Source organism: Solea senegalensis, linkage group LG7, assembly GCF_019176455.1.
Source record: "Solea senegalensis isolate Sse05_10M linkage group LG7, IFAPA_SoseM_1, whole genome shotgun sequence".
Lineage (NCBI taxonomy): Eukaryota > Metazoa > Chordata > Actinopteri > Pleuronectiformes > Soleidae > Solea > Solea senegalensis.
Window position 1 is genome coordinate 14,381,470 of NC_058027.1, and position 18,958 is coordinate 14,400,427.

The 18,958-nt window shown below is 39.6% G+C and overlaps 1 protein-coding gene across 2 annotated transcripts; it reads right to left on the reverse strand.

Moving 5' to 3' along the window:
* Positions 1 to 553: 553 nt before the first annotated feature.
* Positions 554 to 16,953, reverse strand: LOC122772413 (ubiquitin-conjugating enzyme E2 Q2-like). Of its 2 annotated transcripts, none has more exons than XM_044030438.1 (13): positions 16,209 to 16,953; positions 15,729 to 15,833; positions 11,387 to 11,509; positions 9,784 to 9,837; positions 9,271 to 9,411; positions 8,611 to 8,695; positions 8,013 to 8,073; positions 7,845 to 7,935; positions 7,690 to 7,748; positions 7,523 to 7,571; positions 6,995 to 7,099; positions 6,316 to 6,382; positions 554 to 3,862 (listed from the first exon to the last, which is right to left on the reverse strand). In XM_044030438.1, the coding sequence occupies exons 1-13, from the start codon at positions 16,365 to 16,367 to the stop codon at positions 3,831 to 3,833; spliced, it is 1,131 nt and encodes a 376-aa protein (XP_043886373.1). In that variant the 5' UTR covers positions 16,368 to 16,953; the 3' UTR covers positions 554 to 3,830. The 2 variants fall into 2 exon arrangements, with proteins under 2 accessions (XP_043886373.1, XP_043886374.1); XM_044030439.1 differs by having other exon boundaries at positions 7,004 to 7,099; positions 16,209 to 16,950.
* Between the last annotated feature and the right edge of the window lie 2,005 nt (positions 16,954 to 18,958).

Consider the following 18,958-nt stretch of genomic DNA (forward strand, 5'->3'; position numbering starts at 1 on the left):
AGGTTATGAAGTTTCCCACTGTCCCAACATGACAAGGTTTCCCAAAGGGTGTCCTTAAAGAAATGATGTGCAGTGCTTTAAGGAAAATGGCCATCTCAGCGATCATTTAAGAATAATGTGTGGAGGTTCATACAGAGGTCCACATGAAAATTCAGTCCCCAGGGCTGGGGTGTCTTTGGCCCCAGTTCACACTTTGAACATGCCTGCCTTAAGTGAACTAGTGGCGCAAAGTAGGTGCCCTTTTAATTTTTCGCCCACGCCCTTCCAGCTGTCTGTGCACGTCACTGATTGTTTGTGTGCTAGATCCGCAGATTGCTCCCATCCGTGTCTCCAAGACTCCTTAAGCAAGCAATGTGGGTGAGGATGAAAGATGGAAGACAATCTAATGTTGTATTATCCAGACATAATCTTAAGTGAGGCCAGTTGGTGCCAGAAGCGGATAACTAATCAATAATTCCAGAGACTACGGTGTTCAATCGACTCTCCAGAGTCACAAATAGTCCGTCAAGAGTGTGTTATTGAATCTTCGTCAATAAACAACATAATGAAGAGCTATTTCATAAAATTCTTTATTCATAAACTTGATGCAAGTTTACAAATTACTTTACATGGTCAAAATCACCCTTGCAATGTTTAAAAAAGAAACCAAACCAAAGCATGCTAACAGTGCATAACTTTATAACCCGGCCAACTTTGTTAATGAAGCAAGGTAAAGAACCCAGAAACAGGCAGACCTCAAACTAATGCGTCGCTCGCTAAAGCAGAGAGGGTTTGTGTTAGTTACGCTTGTTTTCGGTGTGACAAGTAACTCTGTTATTCAGTGCGTAACAGACTTGAGTGCTGCGTTACTCCAATGATCAGGTTAAAGATGTAGGTTTCCATCCGTCTCTGACGGCACACAACTACTGAATGGCTACTGTTGTTGGGAACCCTGGAATATCGTTAAGGTTTTTCCAAGCAGGTATGATGTCTGTAAAGTCCTTGCGTCTCATATATTATCTGACATGGTTCAATAAACAACGCACAGGGGGAAACATCCCATGCACTGACGTCAACGACTCAAGGGGGAAAAAAATAAAAATGGGATACTTGTCTTCTCTGTTCAAACCAGCCAATCAAACAACTCTTTGCCTTCAGTAGCTTGGCGGGGGGGAAAACACCCATTGATATATTGACATGCAAAATACAGCAATATCAAAGACAGAGGGCAGATGTGTTCTGAACCCCTGATTAAGCACATGATGGTGGGAGCAAGTCCTTACTCACACGATCTGATCATTCCAACAAACTCACTGAATGATTATCATCGACCTCAATAGCATTCAGGAAATCTAAGCGTGGGCAACTCAACAGCAAAACACACAGTAACTCTACTGGTAAAACTGGGGCGTCATTTATTAAATGACCCAAAAAAAAAAAATTAACACATTAAATTTCGTCGTTTTGAGACAATTATTCTGAAGCAATCAATTAGCACGTGAGCCGTATGTATTCCTGAGTTTGCTTCTCCAGAGAATGCGGGGAGGGGTGGGGGGGTGGGGGTGGGGTTGCGCTCGACAATGTGACCAGAATGAAGCGATGAGTACCTAAGCAACGGTATCACAACAGTGGACAACCATTACAATGAGCCACAGTCATGTTAAAATTTTGGTTGTGGTGAAACAAGAAAGGATGTTGACACTTGTTCAACCCTGCAAGCTAAAAACCTCAACAAAAAAAGGAAAGTCCAAAAAAAAGTGCTGAAAATGAACAAGCTATTTTACACCCATCTCTCCTGGTGTTGTGACTGAGGTTAGTATCACCAAAGAAATCCTACAGGTGGTGAAACTTGAGGAATGACTGTGTGAATTAGCATAACTAAGCTTTCAATGCTGGTTTATCAGGGCAATATACAAATAACCACACGATAGAACACCCACAATAAACATGTAACTGCATTAATTGGAATGCTCCACACAGTTTTCTGCATATAATTCACATTACATCAAAGACCCAGCACGCTGAGGGGGAACAGCGGTGCTGCGAGTGGTTATGAATAGTAACCACGGAGGTGGTGATGGGAAGAGCCGGGTCTCTCCTGCGACAAATCTGAACAAATATTTATAAAACCTGAACAAATATTCTGGAAATGGAACAGACTCCAGTCGATCTTCCCAGGTGTGAGGCCAGAAGGTAAATGTTTAAAGACTATTGCTGTGAATTTGTAACGTTGTAGCTGCAGGGTTTTTGTTTTGCAGCGACGAGGTCAAGTCAAAGTCAGAAGGTAAAAGGTCACTTTCTTCTCAGACTCGTAGGATTGGCGAGGTGGTTGGGATGTGAACCAGCTACAAGAACTAAAGCAGGCGACTACTACTGTTGAGCTTTTTAAGAATCATTTTCTTAGGTACGACAAAACTCCACAGGACCGAGTCTTCACTGCATAGCCTTACTGAGGTTCGTCCGGTTTGAGATCGGATGTGGATGGCCAAACATCTGGAATACCAGAGAAGGCTGCGTCTATGCCATTGTCGTCATGTTCATTGTTGTGAAGAGGTGCTATCGGATAAAGGGGAATGGTACTGTCATTGTTGCCAATAACATGAAGATTATAAATCAATATAAAAAAAAATAAAAAGAACAAAACTGCAGTAGTCATCAATCTTACATAATAACATGGTGTACTTGTGTTTTCCTCTGCAAGAGCATCCATCAAACAACCTTTTTCTTATACTAAATGGGTCAAGAGGTTGCAGTGCCCCTGCAGTTAATACACAGGGGGAAATATAGTAATACAGTCTCTACCTGGTCAAAGACCCAGACAAGGTTACATTATAAACAATTAAATTTTTTTTGCAGAAATACAAATTTACATGTTTACATGTGAAGTTAAAATCAACTACATTACAGTGAGATCTTATCCAAACACACCTGTGCTTTGCCTGGCCATATTTCTCCTGTTGCCAGTCTAGACACACACACACACACAGCAGATCTCTGCAGCAGGGAAGCGGTCCAGCTGCTGGTTATGAAGACGACAGTGGCCGTCATCTTTAGATGCTGTTCGGAATTATTTCACCAAGGCTGTCAAAAGTCTCTTCTTCTTCTTCCCCCTCCTCACCTCAAGGCCTCGAGCTTTATGAGATAAGAGGTTTAAAAGCAAGCTAGCCTCAGAAGCATGTTATTCCAGACGAGGAATCTTGGCATCACAAAGATAATATATGAGCACAATATTACAGAAGTCATCCATGGAGAGACAAGGCAGTGGTCCTTCCCACCACCGGCATGTAAGTGTCCTTCCCAGCCCCCCACTGTATCATATCAGGGAATGTCGCATGCCATTCTCAGATCCAGTCTGTGGCCACAGAGGAACTGTCCTGCGACTGGAGCGTCAGACTGCCACTGCTGGAGGATAAAGCCATGCTCCACCTTTCAAATCGCAGCCAGCGAGTAGCCTGGACATGCTCAACACCAAAACCAAAAGGGTGAGTTTTGCGTGCTGTTCTTCCATCATTTTCTTGGGAGTACAGAATGAATGACGCAATGGAAAAAAAAAATAAAAATAGATTGTATCAGACAACAGATGCACGGAGAGATAAATATCAGGGGAGGCGACATCCTCGCGGGTAGCTGATGAACTTGGATGTCAGATTGGGTGAGTGAATGTATGCGAGACAGTTTATGTGCTAGTTATCTGGGTGGTAACTGGAAAAAAAGGGGGGAATTTGGTTTGGATTTCAAACTCTCATGAATAGAACAAAATGGATTGCAGGATTAAAAAACATATTGGTCACAAGAAAAAAAAAAAAAAAATCTAAGACGTGGTCCCGGTGCAGGAAAGGCAATAGTCTGTATTAGCCATCCTCTTTAGGGGGTGTGTACCAGCCTAGGGGCAAAGAACACAACAGAGAATGATTAAAAAACAAAGTTCAAAGAAATCACAATCCAGATGCAAGAGATTTCTACCACTAATTGTATCACATTGAGGCGCAGAGGAATTACTATAGTATGTGTATCTGCATTTCTTACCTCATCTGGCCAGAACCAGAAACTACAGGCTTTTAAGTGTGTTAGTGGTTAGACCTCAGAGATTCATGGTCAGGTATTTTAACTACGTTCAACCAGGGTTTCACTTCACACATTTTTTACTTTCTACTGCAATTAAGTATAACCTCTTACAGAGTAAAGGCAATTTACATTTTTTCTCCCCTACACCATTTCTAAATGCAGCGTGTGTTATCACAGGAGTAAAACAGAAAAGCAGCATAAATGTCATCTTCAAACAACCAGTGCCTTTTCGCCAATTGAAGCTGCAGTGAGTGAGTTAAGTTACGTGATCTTTGTTGTAGATGTTATTCTGCCTCTGTTTAGACTTTGTGAAGAAAAGATTTTATATTTTTTACTTGCTATGTGATCTTCTTCTGATAACAGGTATGTGTACACACCAGCAGTGCAGGGGTGAGTGGGTGGGTGGTGACAAGAAGCTTTTATTATGTGCAAAAATGACAGTTTTCTGAGCAGTAAAATTCATTTATTAAACTTTTTGTGGGTGATTCTTTGTGTTTTCAGTCATTTGCAGCCATCCCACTTCAGTAGTGTAATATGGCTGTTGCCACCATTTGTCTTTCCTGTGTGCAGCACCCACTACACTGAGTGTCTTTATCAGCATTGTGTAAACTCATTTGAACATGGTTTGAATATCATGGACATTTGTAAATATTTAAAAGTCATGCACTACAGCTTTAAACTACAAACAATGTTTGTCCTTCTTGATTTTATCATCACTATGATGTCAAACAGCATATTCATCAGATGTGTTTGAGCATATTGTTGATTCATTTATTAATGTTAGCCTTACAGACTCAAACAAGAGCCCAATCACAAAATGTCGAGTCAGTAAGATCATTTGAATATCACGTTAACAATACTACACGTGACAGATAACAGACCACCATGTGGAACTGGAAAGCTGTATTATCATTTCATGTGGAATTGCAGGAGCTGCTCTTTTCATCAAAAAGCGAAGTGAAATATGGAGTGCCACAAGGCTCATTTTTAGGGTCCTATTTTTAGGTTTTATCAATAGATCCTGCCAATCAGGGACGTCATCAAGAGGCATATTACCATGTTTTCCATGGTTATACTGATGGTAACACAACTTTATGTTGCTATATATCCTGATGATCCAGTCTTTTTAAATGCATTTTATATATTAAATCATGGATGGCAGAACATTTTCCTACCACTCAAGTGGGACAAAACTGAGGTCTTAATCATCAGTAATGACACTCAGAGAGAAAATCAATGGCAAACTAAAAGCTCTGGCACTGAACTCCCGGTATCAAGTAAAAAATCTCGGAATTGTCTTTGATTCAGATCTTCATTTTAAATCACACATGAGAAATAAATCAAAACAAGGCACGGGTAAGTGGTGCCTACTGCTCCTGCCCCCGGTTTGTGTGTTCACTGCTTGTTGTTTAAACAGGATGGGTTAGATGCAGGGGTCAATTTCGCGAACACTAATTGGTGTGTGGGCAAATGAAATTAATTTTTTTTAAGTTTTTCTAAAGACAGGATTTTTTCTAATCTTATTAATCTTAAAAACATACCAACTGTTTCTCTCCCAATTCATTGCAGAGATGTTAATTCATGTTTTTATCACCTGTAGAATTGGTTTGATTGTGGTCTTCCAACATGGAACATATTTCATTTACAGTTACTGCAGAATTCAGCAGCTCATCTGTTGACTAAGACCAGAATGCAAGAACACATCACACCAATACCTTGGACCTTCGAGTTTATCTGACTTGCTTTTGTTTATCTGACTTGCTTTTACATGAAAATCCTTCAAGAATCCTCAGGTCTTCTGGTTCTGACCTTTAAAATCATCCCAAGAGTGTAAACCAAAATTTATGGAGGCAGATTTTTGTTTCTATGGCTTATGTTTGTGGAACATCCTTTCTGAACACCTGAGTGGAAAAAGCTTTTTAGTCTGGCTTTCATTTTATTCAGTATTTTTGCTGTGTAAAGAACTTTGTGCTACAATTTGTATGAAATGTGCAATATAAAATAAAGTCTGATTGTTAGATCTCAAGTGTGAATAAGAGTACATATGCACCATGGAAAATATGAAAGGGTGCCGTCAGTAAAAGGCTTTAGGCTTCATGCAGCCATACAAAGTCAATATCAAAAATGTGCATGTAGTACTGTCAATGTCTGGTAGATACATTGACAGTGTGAGAACTCATTTCCCTCAACTTTGATGCATGGAAGGGATTCGGTTTCAGTAAACAAGGTCAGTAATGCACTCTGTGTAAAACCGGAGACAAAGATACTTACCGTTCTTTTCATGGATCTGAACAAGGGATTTGTAGGACTGCTGTGCTCTGGCAAGATTGTACTGGTTCTGCATGAAAAGATAAAAAAAACAAAAAAACAAGTCAACCTTAGAGCGTGATTATGACGACAGTACAGAACAGAAAACAGCAAAAAAGCTGCTGTCACACACAACTGATCATCACTATTCACACGAACCAGCTTTGTAACTACATACACACTGAACCACTGAATGTCACCTAAGGCCGGGTTCTGCATCACGGAAGGTGTAACTTTTCATTTAGGTGGATCTTTGTGATACTAAAGGACTTGATGTAGACTATGCCCATGTTTCTTTACTTCACTCAATAAACCGAAAAATCCTATAGCATCAGAGTGACAGAAACTGCAAACTGCAGCAGTATGAGGCAAGTCATCCATCATTTAAATCCCAGTGGTAACAAACTACTTCACTTGACTTTGATTAAAAAAGAAATTGCACATATCCAGCAGATAGAGAGCACTTGTCACTATGGACCAGAAAACTGATTACATGTTGATGAGCATTATCACAGGACTTTTAATGGCTTAAAATTAAACGTAATAATAATAATAGTACTACATTTTATTTATAAGTTCCTTTTCGACACACAAGGACACACAAAACAAACAAACAATAAAAAAAAACAACGTCAAGTGTTACCTCACTTACTTTATTGGCTCCAAACTGCACTCTGGCTTTTCCTTTGACTAAAGTGGCATTGATCTGCATGATGACAGACTCAATGGAATAGGCACTGCTCCAACCCTGCAATCAACAAATCCAGTGTAAGAACAGGTTTTATAAATGAGAAATAAAAATACAAATACAATCCTAGTAATATTTAAAACAGACATCAGCAATGCTGTCCTTCCTCTAACCTTTGGCTAACTTCCTGTTTGTTGTCTCTCTGAGTGTAGGCATATCATGAATTCTTGTCCTACATTTTTTTAAATCATAACTGCTATTGTTTGATATCCACTTTTTCTTTTTTTTTAAATAGGGACAAGAATTGGAAGCTAGAAATAGCTACAGGATAAATTTATATGTAAAGTACAGCATGTATATACCAAACTGGATTTGTGCTTCATGTTCATTTACAGTTCTTTTACATAAAGCAGCACAAACTCACATGAAATGAAGGCTTTGAAAACATAATCAAAGATAAATTAAAAAATCGAATCAAAATACCTGTTTGGTGAGAAGTTCCATGCACAGGGCACCTCCTCCAAGAACATAACTTAAACAAAGACAGACAAAAAGCCTGTGTAAAACTACATGTCAAATTGTTCACAGATAACACTTTAATTAACTATGGAGATGGGAGAAACAAGATTGTACAAGCCGAACACACTCACCCTCCAGAGAGCACAGGTGAAACTACCCGGACAAAGGGTGGATCAAACGGGAAATTATCCTGTAGCAACAAAAAAGCAGTTAACTTTGAATCTACAGATCCCAGAGACTCAAAGAGAGAGTTTACTTTCAAAAAAGCAAAGTCAGTGCCACTTACTTTATATGAGAAGTTTAGTAAAATGTAATCCATTCCTTCCTTTTCCTTTAGCACTTGTAAATCACTGTGCAATGGGCTGTCAGGATCCACCCTGGTGGTCATTTATTTATCCAGTCAATTTGTGTTTACTATGACATTGCAAATGAATATAAAATAAACATTACTTACGTCCTTAGTTTGACGTGCCATTCATACAGACTGTCATTAACAAGCTCAACAGAGTAGATGCCTGCAAAAGAAATTAATTTATGAGTCTCAGATATTTCCCAAAGCATGTTTAATAACCATGATAATTTAAAAAAGTTAATACAATGAGGTACCCCACTCATCGGGTTAGTCTGCCCATTGTTTCCTGAAGCTCCATTCAAGAGCTGAGGTCTGGGAGTAATTATTTTGTTCTTTTTCCAAGAAACGCCATGTTTTCATTTTTCATTTGTGAGGAAACCGCATCAACCTGCTAAAAGCCACAACTGCAAACTAAATGCAGTCCTATGCAAGGGTGCAGAAGCTTACTGCACTGCAGACTGAGCAACACAGAGGTGGTGTGCTGGCCTCAGGATAACCCATAAAGATTGAGGTCATCTTCTGAATCCTGCACAGCTACACAAAATGCTTTCATTTGATCATCGTGCCTGTATCACCGTTCTTAATGAGCACCCATATCCATCTATTGCATGACAAGGATTGTATCTAAGTGGAGTTATTAGCAAGTCCTCTTTTCACTGTGATGTACAACAAAGAGGAGACCTTTATGACAGGTGCGTACCTGTCTTATAACTCTGAGACCTGTAGATCTCTCTGAGCTCCTTCATCAGGCGGTCAGAAGCCTGCACTGAACCAGACACGGCTCCCTGCAAAACACAAAACAACAATTACAGTCAAGACACAGCGCGTAGTGCTTTGTAATCCACCAGGAGAGCAAACCTGTCATTTGAACTTAATATGAAACAACACCAGAGACAAAGCTTTATTCTGCTTCACATCAACATTTATATCTTTATAATCCTTAGGAGAATGTTTTGCTGATCCCCAAAAAATATAAGAAATTGAAACATAAGCCATTGATGCCTGCATTACTGGTTTACAGTCCAGGTATAATTATATTTTTCACACATTTCAGAGATCAGGATGAGCAAGCAGACAGCCCTTTTTCAAAGAAAAACAAACCACAAGTATCCTGCTTTGATGTGCAGATGCTGAGAAAGACCAGAAGATATTGCACAGGAGCAGATTAAGCCACCTGTCAGATAAATGTGTGAATTGTCACGTCCTTATTTTTTTTTTTTTAAGAATAATCACTGCTGGCAAAAGTGAGCAGACACATATTCCATGTACATCAAAGGTACGCATCAAACACAAGTACCACGGTGGTAAAAAAAAAACAGATTAACAGATATTAACCCACAATAAATACAGACAAACTTACATTTAAGTGATCCTGCCTCTGGTTCTTTCTGATCTTCTCCAAGATGGCTAGATTCTCCTTTTCTATGCCATCGTCCTCAGATTTCTTTCCATCCACGGGCTCCTCTTCTTTCATTTCATAGTGGTCCAGATCCTCTATGTCCTGTTTGTTTGGTTGTGTTATTTTAGACATTCAAGATATTTCCTGGTTCTTTAGCAATACGTGCAACATAAAGGGATAGTTCAGGGTTGTATGACTTTATGAGGGATTGACACAGCAGTACAGCATAGATTAGAAACAACCACACTTTAAAATAAACAACCTGAGCTATCCCTTTGAAATAGTAGCTCAAGGATGAAAGCCAATGTAAAATAAGAAAGATGCAACAAGTTAAATGTTTGATTGTGAAACTATAGATCTGAATATGACAATGGAAACAGCAGGAAAAAAACACATCTATAAGTTTGCTAAGCATCCAGTACAACACCATAAAAAGTAATACATGAGGTCAATAAACCAAAGATAATAACTTACTTCTCCCATCTCCTCCTCTTCCTCTTCTTCAGAAGTGACCTCTTCTGTCCCATGCTATACAGACACACATCACAGACAAGGTTATTACGTGACTGTCTGACACACACACACCTTTATTGACCATGAAACAGGGAGAGCTCATTTAAAAGCTCAAACATCACGTGTCACATACAGATGGATAAGAAGTCAGGCAATTGTATTGTGTGTAAAATGTTAAAGCCCTTTGGCAGTTATTTTTAAATATAAAATGTTAAATTGATGCAAGTACTGCAACCCTTTATTTAGTAAGTAATTGAAGCATTTCTTGTGGCAATAACAGAGGTCAATGGAGAGCTGCACTGAGGGCTGTCATTCCCACTGGATTATTGGCCCACTCACTAACCATCCTCCCAATTCTTCAGTTTTGCAGAGTACCCATATCTCGGAGTTATGGTTGTTTGAAACTTATTCCATTTGAGAGTTACAGGCTGCTGCCTTTCACAGGTCTGTGACTTGAAGTCTGGTTGCCTACCCGAGTCTAATTTGCCTTGCCAGTTTCATATAAAGCAAAACAGTTCTCATTAAAACATAAAGGATCATAACTTAGTGCTTTGTTCTATAGCAGATAAATGTACAGCGTTAATTAGAGCAGGTTGCCTCGGCTCGTTTGCATGAGTGCTTTTACGTCGTTGTGTGCATTTTTGATGCATCGACAGACATTCTTTCAGCTGCATATTCATTTTAAATGACACCAAGGACTTCTTTTTTTCTGTGTACCTGTCACTCTGGCTCTGTTGTGCGTGACAGTATTTCCATTTCAATACATTTGCAAGAAATACCCATCATTTTGGGGCATGGGGTGCAGAAAAATGTAGAAAAGGCTGCTACCTAAAGGGGGGAGAGGGTCTGAATACGTTCTGAATGCACTAAATCGTTACGGCCATGTGTAATGTATACTATTATTCAATTAGTTGCAATGGATTTAAAGTATTTAAATGTAATAACCAATTTACAAATATGCATGTCCCCTTTCTTATCCCATAAGTAGGGCCGTATGATGACTGCAATGCAGAAAACCAGGATGGAATCTCGGAACTAGGCAATAAAAATGGAATCAACCATAATGCAGAATCTAGAGGACTTTGTTATGATTCACTGAAATTTCAGTTTTTCTCATAGATAAGAATGTTTTGCAGAGACAGAGGGGACATTTATGCGTGTGGGACGAGTGCAGCTTCCCTTCACAACAAAGTCACAGCAGCCATCTGAGACAAACGCGACATCTAAAAAGTTGTTAAATTAAAAACTAACTCCTAAATTTAGAGTGGAGTCAGGTGATATGTTGTTCTCTAACTTCTCCAAGTAAAACACACACACTTAAGTAGATTGTGTTGAAGAACACAATAATTTGCTTAAAAGCACTTAATGTTACTTACAAACTCTGAAAATACGCATTTCAGGCTTAAAGCACATGAGAAAATAGTGCAATGCCGTGTTGCATACATAAGTTTATTTTTTAGGAACAGTATTTAAGAATTTATGGAATTTGGAGGAAGGAAACAAATTTCATAGGGCTCTACATAAGGAAATACTTATGAGGCAAGAACAAAATAGGACAGCCTGCCTTTCGGTCTAGTCCCACAGGGCCTGCAGGCAGGGGCTGGTCCAGCATCTCCACATCGGGATGTTGGGGGAGGTTGTACAGCCGGCAAAGGTCACAAATGAGTTTCTTCAATTGCTGCAAAAGCTGAAAAATACAAACGCAGAGTTAGACAAACCATGTATCATCACAAATGCAGCTCAACAACCATTTCACATGGAAAACAAGTGACACACGCAAACACAAGCACATGAGTGAGGTCCATTAAAACATATTTTGAATATCCTTCATATTCTGACTACAAAATGAATAATTCATGTTTCTGCAAGACAGAAAAATAGAAAAATAAAACGACTGCACCATTCACAAATTGTTTTGCTGGGCATTCTAACTGCAACTGTGTAATGCAAAGCAGTTTGCCTTTTATTGAGAGTAATTATTCAAATTACTTTCAAAATTAGCATTTTTAAGAGAACAGTGAGTTGCTAGTGGTGCAGATATGATCAGGAACACTCATAGAAACAGCTGCCATCAGCTGGTGTGTTCTGCCAAATCTGGTGCAACTCAAATGCCACCGCAAAAACATCTGTGCAGCAGTGAGAAAAAGGATTGATTTCATCCATCAACAGGAAGGCAAGGTTTGTACTTTACCCACAAGACAATATTACCAAAACTGCTGTCTAATATAGGGAGGTGCGAGGCCTAAAAACATTCCATTCATTCCTCTGCAGTATATTTGATTCTCTGTGCTGTGGCTGCAGCCCCCCCAAAAAGTAAGAAGCTGTCTTACTCTGGGCTGTCTCAGCATCACCAAACATCTCACCAATAAGGCTCTCGACTTGTGAAATGCCCTTATTAACTCTTGTATAACCATGGCTGGATGAGAGAAACCCACAAAGAAGGGTAAGATTTGTAGAAACTGGCCCTCACGGCCACAGAAATCATGAGAGACGATTAGCTCAAAAATAATGCTGAGCTCATCTCCCACCAACAATGTCCCAAAACGCTGGAGGAGCAGAGCCAGCAAAAGGTAAACAAATACTGAGGAGCAGCTTAACAAAATGAAAAAACAAATCCTGCACGTCAAGTAGAAAGAGAATCTCTCTGTGAGGCTCACACAGACCACAAACTAGCATAGGAGCAGAGGGAGATGAAAATTTCCTTAATGGGGGACAAAGAACAACACTGTAGATGAGAGGTTCTGAACTGAGCTTGCCAAGAGAAGAGAGCTAGGAGAGGATAGTGACACACAGAAAAAAGGAGAAAAAGAACTGGAGGAGCATGTGTGTGGAGGAAGAGAGGACCTTTCCAGTCACAAGAGGACCAAAGAGAAGATGATGGGGGAAAAAACAAATCAAAAGGAAGAGGAAACAACAAAAAGAAACACAAGCAACAGACATTTAAAACACAAAAAACCCACTTTACATGACTGAGAAAGAGTTGTTCTTCCCATTTTGCACACCCACTCCTTCTCTCCACACTCCCTCACCCCTCCTCACTTTGACCTCTTCAGATTTTGTTTCCTTCTTTGTGAACCTTGGAAGGAGGAGGAGTTGTATGAAAAATCTTTCTTCTGTTCAGACTGAAAAAAAAAGAAGTCTGGATCGCCTCCGGCTGCAAATCTGCAGATACACAATCACCTGAACATGACAAATTGCCTGCTACAAAGAGTATTCTAAATACAACAGAGCATCAAATTGACATTTTAAGACATAATAAAATATATACTCCAGCCGGTAAATTGTTTAATACAAACAAGGCTAAATCTGCAGATTCAAATGTGAGTTTAATGCAGCACGTTATCTTGTATTTAATTATTAAGAATCACTATCATTTAATTATAAACAGCAAATATTCTGATAACAGATTAAGGTATGTGATTCCATAAAACGGCTTTGATCATTCAAAATTATAAATTCTAAAATTTTTAATTCTTAACATCTGCTTTGTAGATTAAAGCATTTTAGATATCATGACATGCTGAACCTTAATGTAGTGTGTGATTTTTTTCCTGCATACTTTGGGTCTAATCAATTTGGCTGTGTTCATCACTTTATGGTCACAGTTTACCACTTAATGGCTACTTCCAGCATCATAATGCTCCATGTCAAAAAAACAAGAGTCCTCTCAAACTGGTTTCATGATCGTTACAATCAGTTCAGTGAACTTCCACAGGCAACTGATCTAAATGCCATTGAAGAACTATGGGATGTGGTAGAACAAGAGTTGGCAGGATGAATGGTGTCAATGTGTGTCATGTTGACATCAATCTCAATTAATGGCTGTTTGCAACATCTTATTGGAATTGATACCACAAAGAAACAAGACTCTTCAGTGTAAAGGGAGGTCCTTCCCAATATTAGTTTGGCGTTCCTCGTGAAGAGCTCATCGAGTCTTCACTTATCTCTTTACCACCTTCAAGGATTTTGTGAAGTACTTTTTACTTTTATACACTCCATTGAGGGTATAGAAATGTGTGTGTGTTTGGAGTACAGCTAACTGGCTGCCTGTGGAAACACTTTAGAAACAGATTTTGTATGCATGTTACTCCTACATAGGAATTAATATGAATACTCAATTATTATTTTGATTATTAAACATCTATCAGTAGGTATGATTATTCATCAGTACATCAAAAATATATATGCTTAAGAGAGTGATGATTATATCTCTTTATTCTCCTAGTCATGTAGTGTAGCTTTGCTTTGAGTCTAGGTCTCAGACAGGCTGTATGGATACATTGTAGGTTTACATTTAATTCACCTGTAAACCTGTGGGGTTGTGCTGTAGAGTCAGTAGGAGGATTTCCTGACAGCTCATGTAGGTCAAAGCAACGTTCAAAATAAAACACAGCTGAATGTCCCCACACCAGCAGCGTTCCAGACCTGCAGCCCTGATTCTAGTTCTCGATGAGTGGCAGGGTGTTAAAGAACAATATCTCGCTGTTTTTCAAGTTAAAGTTGGACCATGTTTAATTTTTAAGATGTAACACATTGGTTTTGTGTGTGCCCTCAGAAGTAAAAGAGTAAGATGAGAGGAAAGGAGAGAAATGTGTGCTAAAAACACAATGAAATGAAATAAACAAATGTCACTCCAAATAATGTTAGAAGAAACACTGAACCTACAAAATAACAGAACTAGATCAATATCTTACTTGAGTATTAAAAACAACAATAGCTTGTTTGTTTGTTCTGCTGCTCCTAATTCAGTGATGTTGAGTATGAATCTAAATTTACCGTTAACCAGTGGTAACTACAAGTCTCAACTAATCAGTCACAACTGAAATATGGATGATTTCTACCTCAAACAACATTCATAAAAAGGATGCATTTAGCACAGTCTGACAAGATAGACTCTGAAGTGAAATATGTAAAAGTCAATAAAAAGCATATTTTGTGTCCCACAAACAGTATGCAGATTTGATAAGGAGGAGCTCAGGGTGTCACCATATATGCAGGATTGCATAATGAGCTGCTTGTCACAGACATTTTGACCTCAAAGTTCACCCAGGTGATCTAATAATACAACCCCTAAGTTTGTTTCAGGCATAAACAAACATGCAAGTTGTTAGTTAAACTTTGAAACGTGAACATCCACACAGGAAGTGAAATAAGCCCTGGGTAATCTTAAGAAATGTAAAACTCAAAAATGGCACCAGTCAATACTATGGAATATGACAAAGCAAAGTCTGTTTGAGCACAAAAGCGTGTGTTATCTGACAATTAAATTACAGCATCAATGCACAGACTAGATAACGCATCTGCACAATAGCCAGTAATTAAGGAGGTCTCACGGATTATTTAGCACCACAATTATCTGTCCCTTCTGATGATGCCGATCACAGCAGGCTGACATTAGGGCACAATAAACCCCAGTATGTGCTCCTGCTGGGAGGAGTCTGGTCAATACTTCTTTCCTCTGCCAGGGAGGTGGTGATTTTGGCTGAGTTAGTTTGTTTGGAATACATGTTAAAAGACGGCCTTTGATCAAAATTTTCTGGGTGTAAATTATGGCCTCAGAAAAATAAATTGCCATTCAGGATTTAAAAAAGAAGAAGAAGAATTGCACCCTCATAGGCTTTCTCTATTCAGCCAGCTTGCCAGTTCATTAGGTCACATGTTCTACTGAGCAGGCATACTATGAGAGAGGCATTTTGGCTAGGTTTAGTTTAACTATGATCGATCATCTGGCAATTAAAATGCGTGAAGCCGACTGTTGTGATTAAAAATTATGTTTTGTTGTATATTTCTGGATTGGACCTATTGCATATTGAATAATGCAATCGTAGACTGGTTTGTACATACACTATATACTGAACATTAAGTACTATTCCCTGATTCACAGTGATATAAGTCGGTATACCTACCAGAGTGTTGCCTTTCCTCACATCCTCCAACCTCTCCAAAACTTGCGCCAAACTCGGGTCATCAGAGTCCACAAACCATATTGGCGGTGTAGATGGGTAGGATTCCTGGAGGCAATGGGTAACAAATAACAAGATACAGTCACATATGTGCATTTGACACAAATATCCATCTGATGTACAGTGGCGGGGAACATAACGCAACATTTGGGCTGTCGACATTAGCATTCAGAGTGCAGATATAGCTATCAGCTTAGGTTAACTTGTCAACACTGACTAACGTTGGACAGTCCACACGACCGAAACTGCGTAGCTGCCACTGCCACTTATGAAACTACGCTAAAACCCGTTCCGCATAGCACCAAATCGAAACGTTTTGGAGGTAGAATGCTACAAGGCTAATAAGTTAACCAGCTAACTTTAGCCTGCTAGCGAGCAACGGGGAAGTGTAAAAGTCATAGCACTTGTGTGGCTGTCCCTTACCGTTATGTTACAGTGGATAATAAGAAGCTTTTCCCCAGTTACATTAAACTGACAGCTTAGCTCGTCAGGTTTCCAGTCGATGATCCTGAAGCGTTCGTGGTTTGGATCAAAAATGGACTCCAAAAACTTCAGCTCGGCCTTCAGCCCCGACACCGACATCTTCCATGCATCTCCGGCTGGGCCGCTGGGGAGGGGGAGAAGTCGGGACTTAGCTTTTAGCTAGCTGAGGCTACAACCTAAAACAAAACCAGCGACAAGGCAGTTGTGAAGTGGCAAATGTGTGACCGCCTGTCACGCTTGATGTAGCTGGATACCCAGCGTCCGCTATTAACACCGCCCAGGTCCGATTTCAGCGCGACCGGACAGATTTGCTAGTGAACCAGCTAGCTTGTAGCTAGCAATGGAGACAGCGTAGTACTCGGCGAAATGCTAGTGAGCCTGTCCGTTGTTGTCTTTCCGTCTATTGTTATTGTCTGTCTATCATAACAACATTTTGAGGCTGTCGCAGTATCCCGTAACCATCTCCTCACGACTCCACCGGATAATTCCTTGTTTTTCACTGCAACGGAAAATAACCACACAGTCCCCGCAATAGGAACTTGTATCCCGCGGCAGGGACAGTGTTTTTCATCCCGGTGTTTGACTGTAGCTGGCCCTGTTGTGGGGTTTAAAGATGGCGTCCTGCAATCTCCCCGCTCCCGCAGAATCCCAGCATTCAGCGCGTCCTCAATTTATTTCTGGGTGGTGGGAAAATAAAAGAAAGTTTGGAGTATTGGATGTTTTGAATCAACACTTATGCGGGAAAAAAACTCTTCTTAAATGTGATGCAGAGTTGTTTTTAAGGCAGGAATAACCACATTCCTGCTTCATACCAGAGAATAATCTAAACACACAACTTTGAGCTGGCCCTTTCTAGTGAATTATTTCTTTGTGGTACTAAATAATACATCTGCCACAAAGGTTACCATGCTTTAGAGGTTTGAAGCTGTTAAAAAATCTCCAGAATTTCTAAAGCCCATGCATAGATTTGCATGGGTGGTTCTCCAGCCTGTACCACCTGTGAAAATACAGAGCTCTTATATAAAATAAATGAGTCTTTTATTAGTTCTGCTGGGAAAATTCCTTCTCTACATTTAACCTATCCTCTACTAGAAACCTTCCTAGTATTAGGAGCAGTGGGTAGTCACACTCAGAAGTACTGCAGTCCTTTTCTGAACTGGTGGGGTCTCAAACCGGCAACCCTCCAGTCAAGCCAAGTTCCCTTTCCACTTGGCCTTGGGCTGCTCAAGTGTTGAAGGAAAGTGCATTTGATTTATATAGACAGCAAGTGACAACCTGTGTCTTTAATTAGACCCTCACATCGAGTGAGGACAAATTCCACAAAAAAATGGGAGAAACCCCAAGGATAGCCACAGATGAGGGAAACATCAAATTAACAAAGAATGGAAAGAGAAAAAGATGGAGACCAGGAACATTTCACAAATCAATAACATTTATAATAATTATCATCATCACTATTATCTTCATTATCTCATACAGGGTGTGAAACTGTAGATGATGGATGGATGGGGATAATATTCATTTTAAGTAATATGTAGCTGTATAATATATAGTAATGGTTATAGTTGCATTATTTGAGCTGTGGTAACACCATTAACACCAATGTTAAAACACAGTGCTATTCCTTATACTTCAAACACTGGTATAGCCAAATTCGATTAAGATAGTGAGAGATAAGGTAATTATTATTATTATTTATTTATTTATTATTATTATTATTATTATTATTCCGGCTTCCTCCCACAGTCCAAAAACATGCAATGTGGGGAATAGGTAAATTGGACACTCTAAATTGACCATAGGAGTGAGTGTGAGAGTGAATGGTTGTTTGTCTCTAGCTGTGTGTGGCCCTGTGATGGACTGGCGAACTGTCCAGGGTGTACACCGCCTATCGCCCGATGTAGCAGAGATTGGCACAGCACCCCCCGCGACCCTCTGGTGGAGGATAAAGCGGTTAGATGATGACTGACTGACTAATTATTATTTTTATTATTTGTTCCTTTTTCTATACATCTGGTCAAATTCCTCAGATCCACTCTGATTACATAACCTGATATATACAATAGAACAGTATTTCTGATTTTTCTCCAAGTAAGTGAAGTTCACGTACCACAATTTGAGAACCATGTACCGTATATAGGCTATAGCACTGAAGTGACCAGAAAACATTTAGTATAATCAAAAATAATGAGCTGTTTGCACCTCAGCAATTGACTGGTCACAGTTGCAAACTCACAGGAGTAAATAATCAAATCACAATGGCCGAGTTAGCTTTATCAGGTTCAGGGTGCATGCTTGTTCACAGTCACACTATACTGACTCGTATGAATTTAACAGGGCCATCACTTATGTGATGTCAATAACGCGTGGGCCATGTCAGAATGGCTGCTGTGCAAAAAGCCCATCATACTTAAAGCTGGGAAGCTTTATACATGCGTTAACGGCGTAATTTTTTTATTCACAGTGTTTCAATACATTTGGTGAATGGGGGATTGTACATTATTATTCTAAAGGTCCACCTGCAATATTTCCAAGGCCCACCAGTTACCATTTTGTGAAGCACTGGCCCACTATTTTAGTTGCTGTCACATGATCTAGCTTTGCAACTAACATTTATCCTGGGTCATTTGGTCACAACCTTTGAACCACTTTGTTTAAAGTCACAAAAATAGTGCAAAAACATTGCCTTC

What these genes read in the sequence shown, in the direction of transcription:
- LOC122772413 (XM_044030438.1), bottom strand. Translation starts at nt 16,367, where the DNA reads ATGTCGGTGTCGGGGCTGAAGGCCGAGCTGAAGTTTTTGGAGTCCATT. An exon ending in TGAGGAAAGGCAACACTCTG is followed by an intron (nt 11,510 to 15,728) that starts GTAGGTATACCG and finishes TGTATTTTTCAG; the next exon opens with CTTTTGCAGCAATTGAAGAA. An exon ending in TGGCACGTCAAACTAAGGAC is followed by an intron (nt 7,936 to 8,012) that starts GTAAGTAATGTT and finishes AATGACCACCAG; the next exon opens with GGTGGATCCTGACAGCCCAT.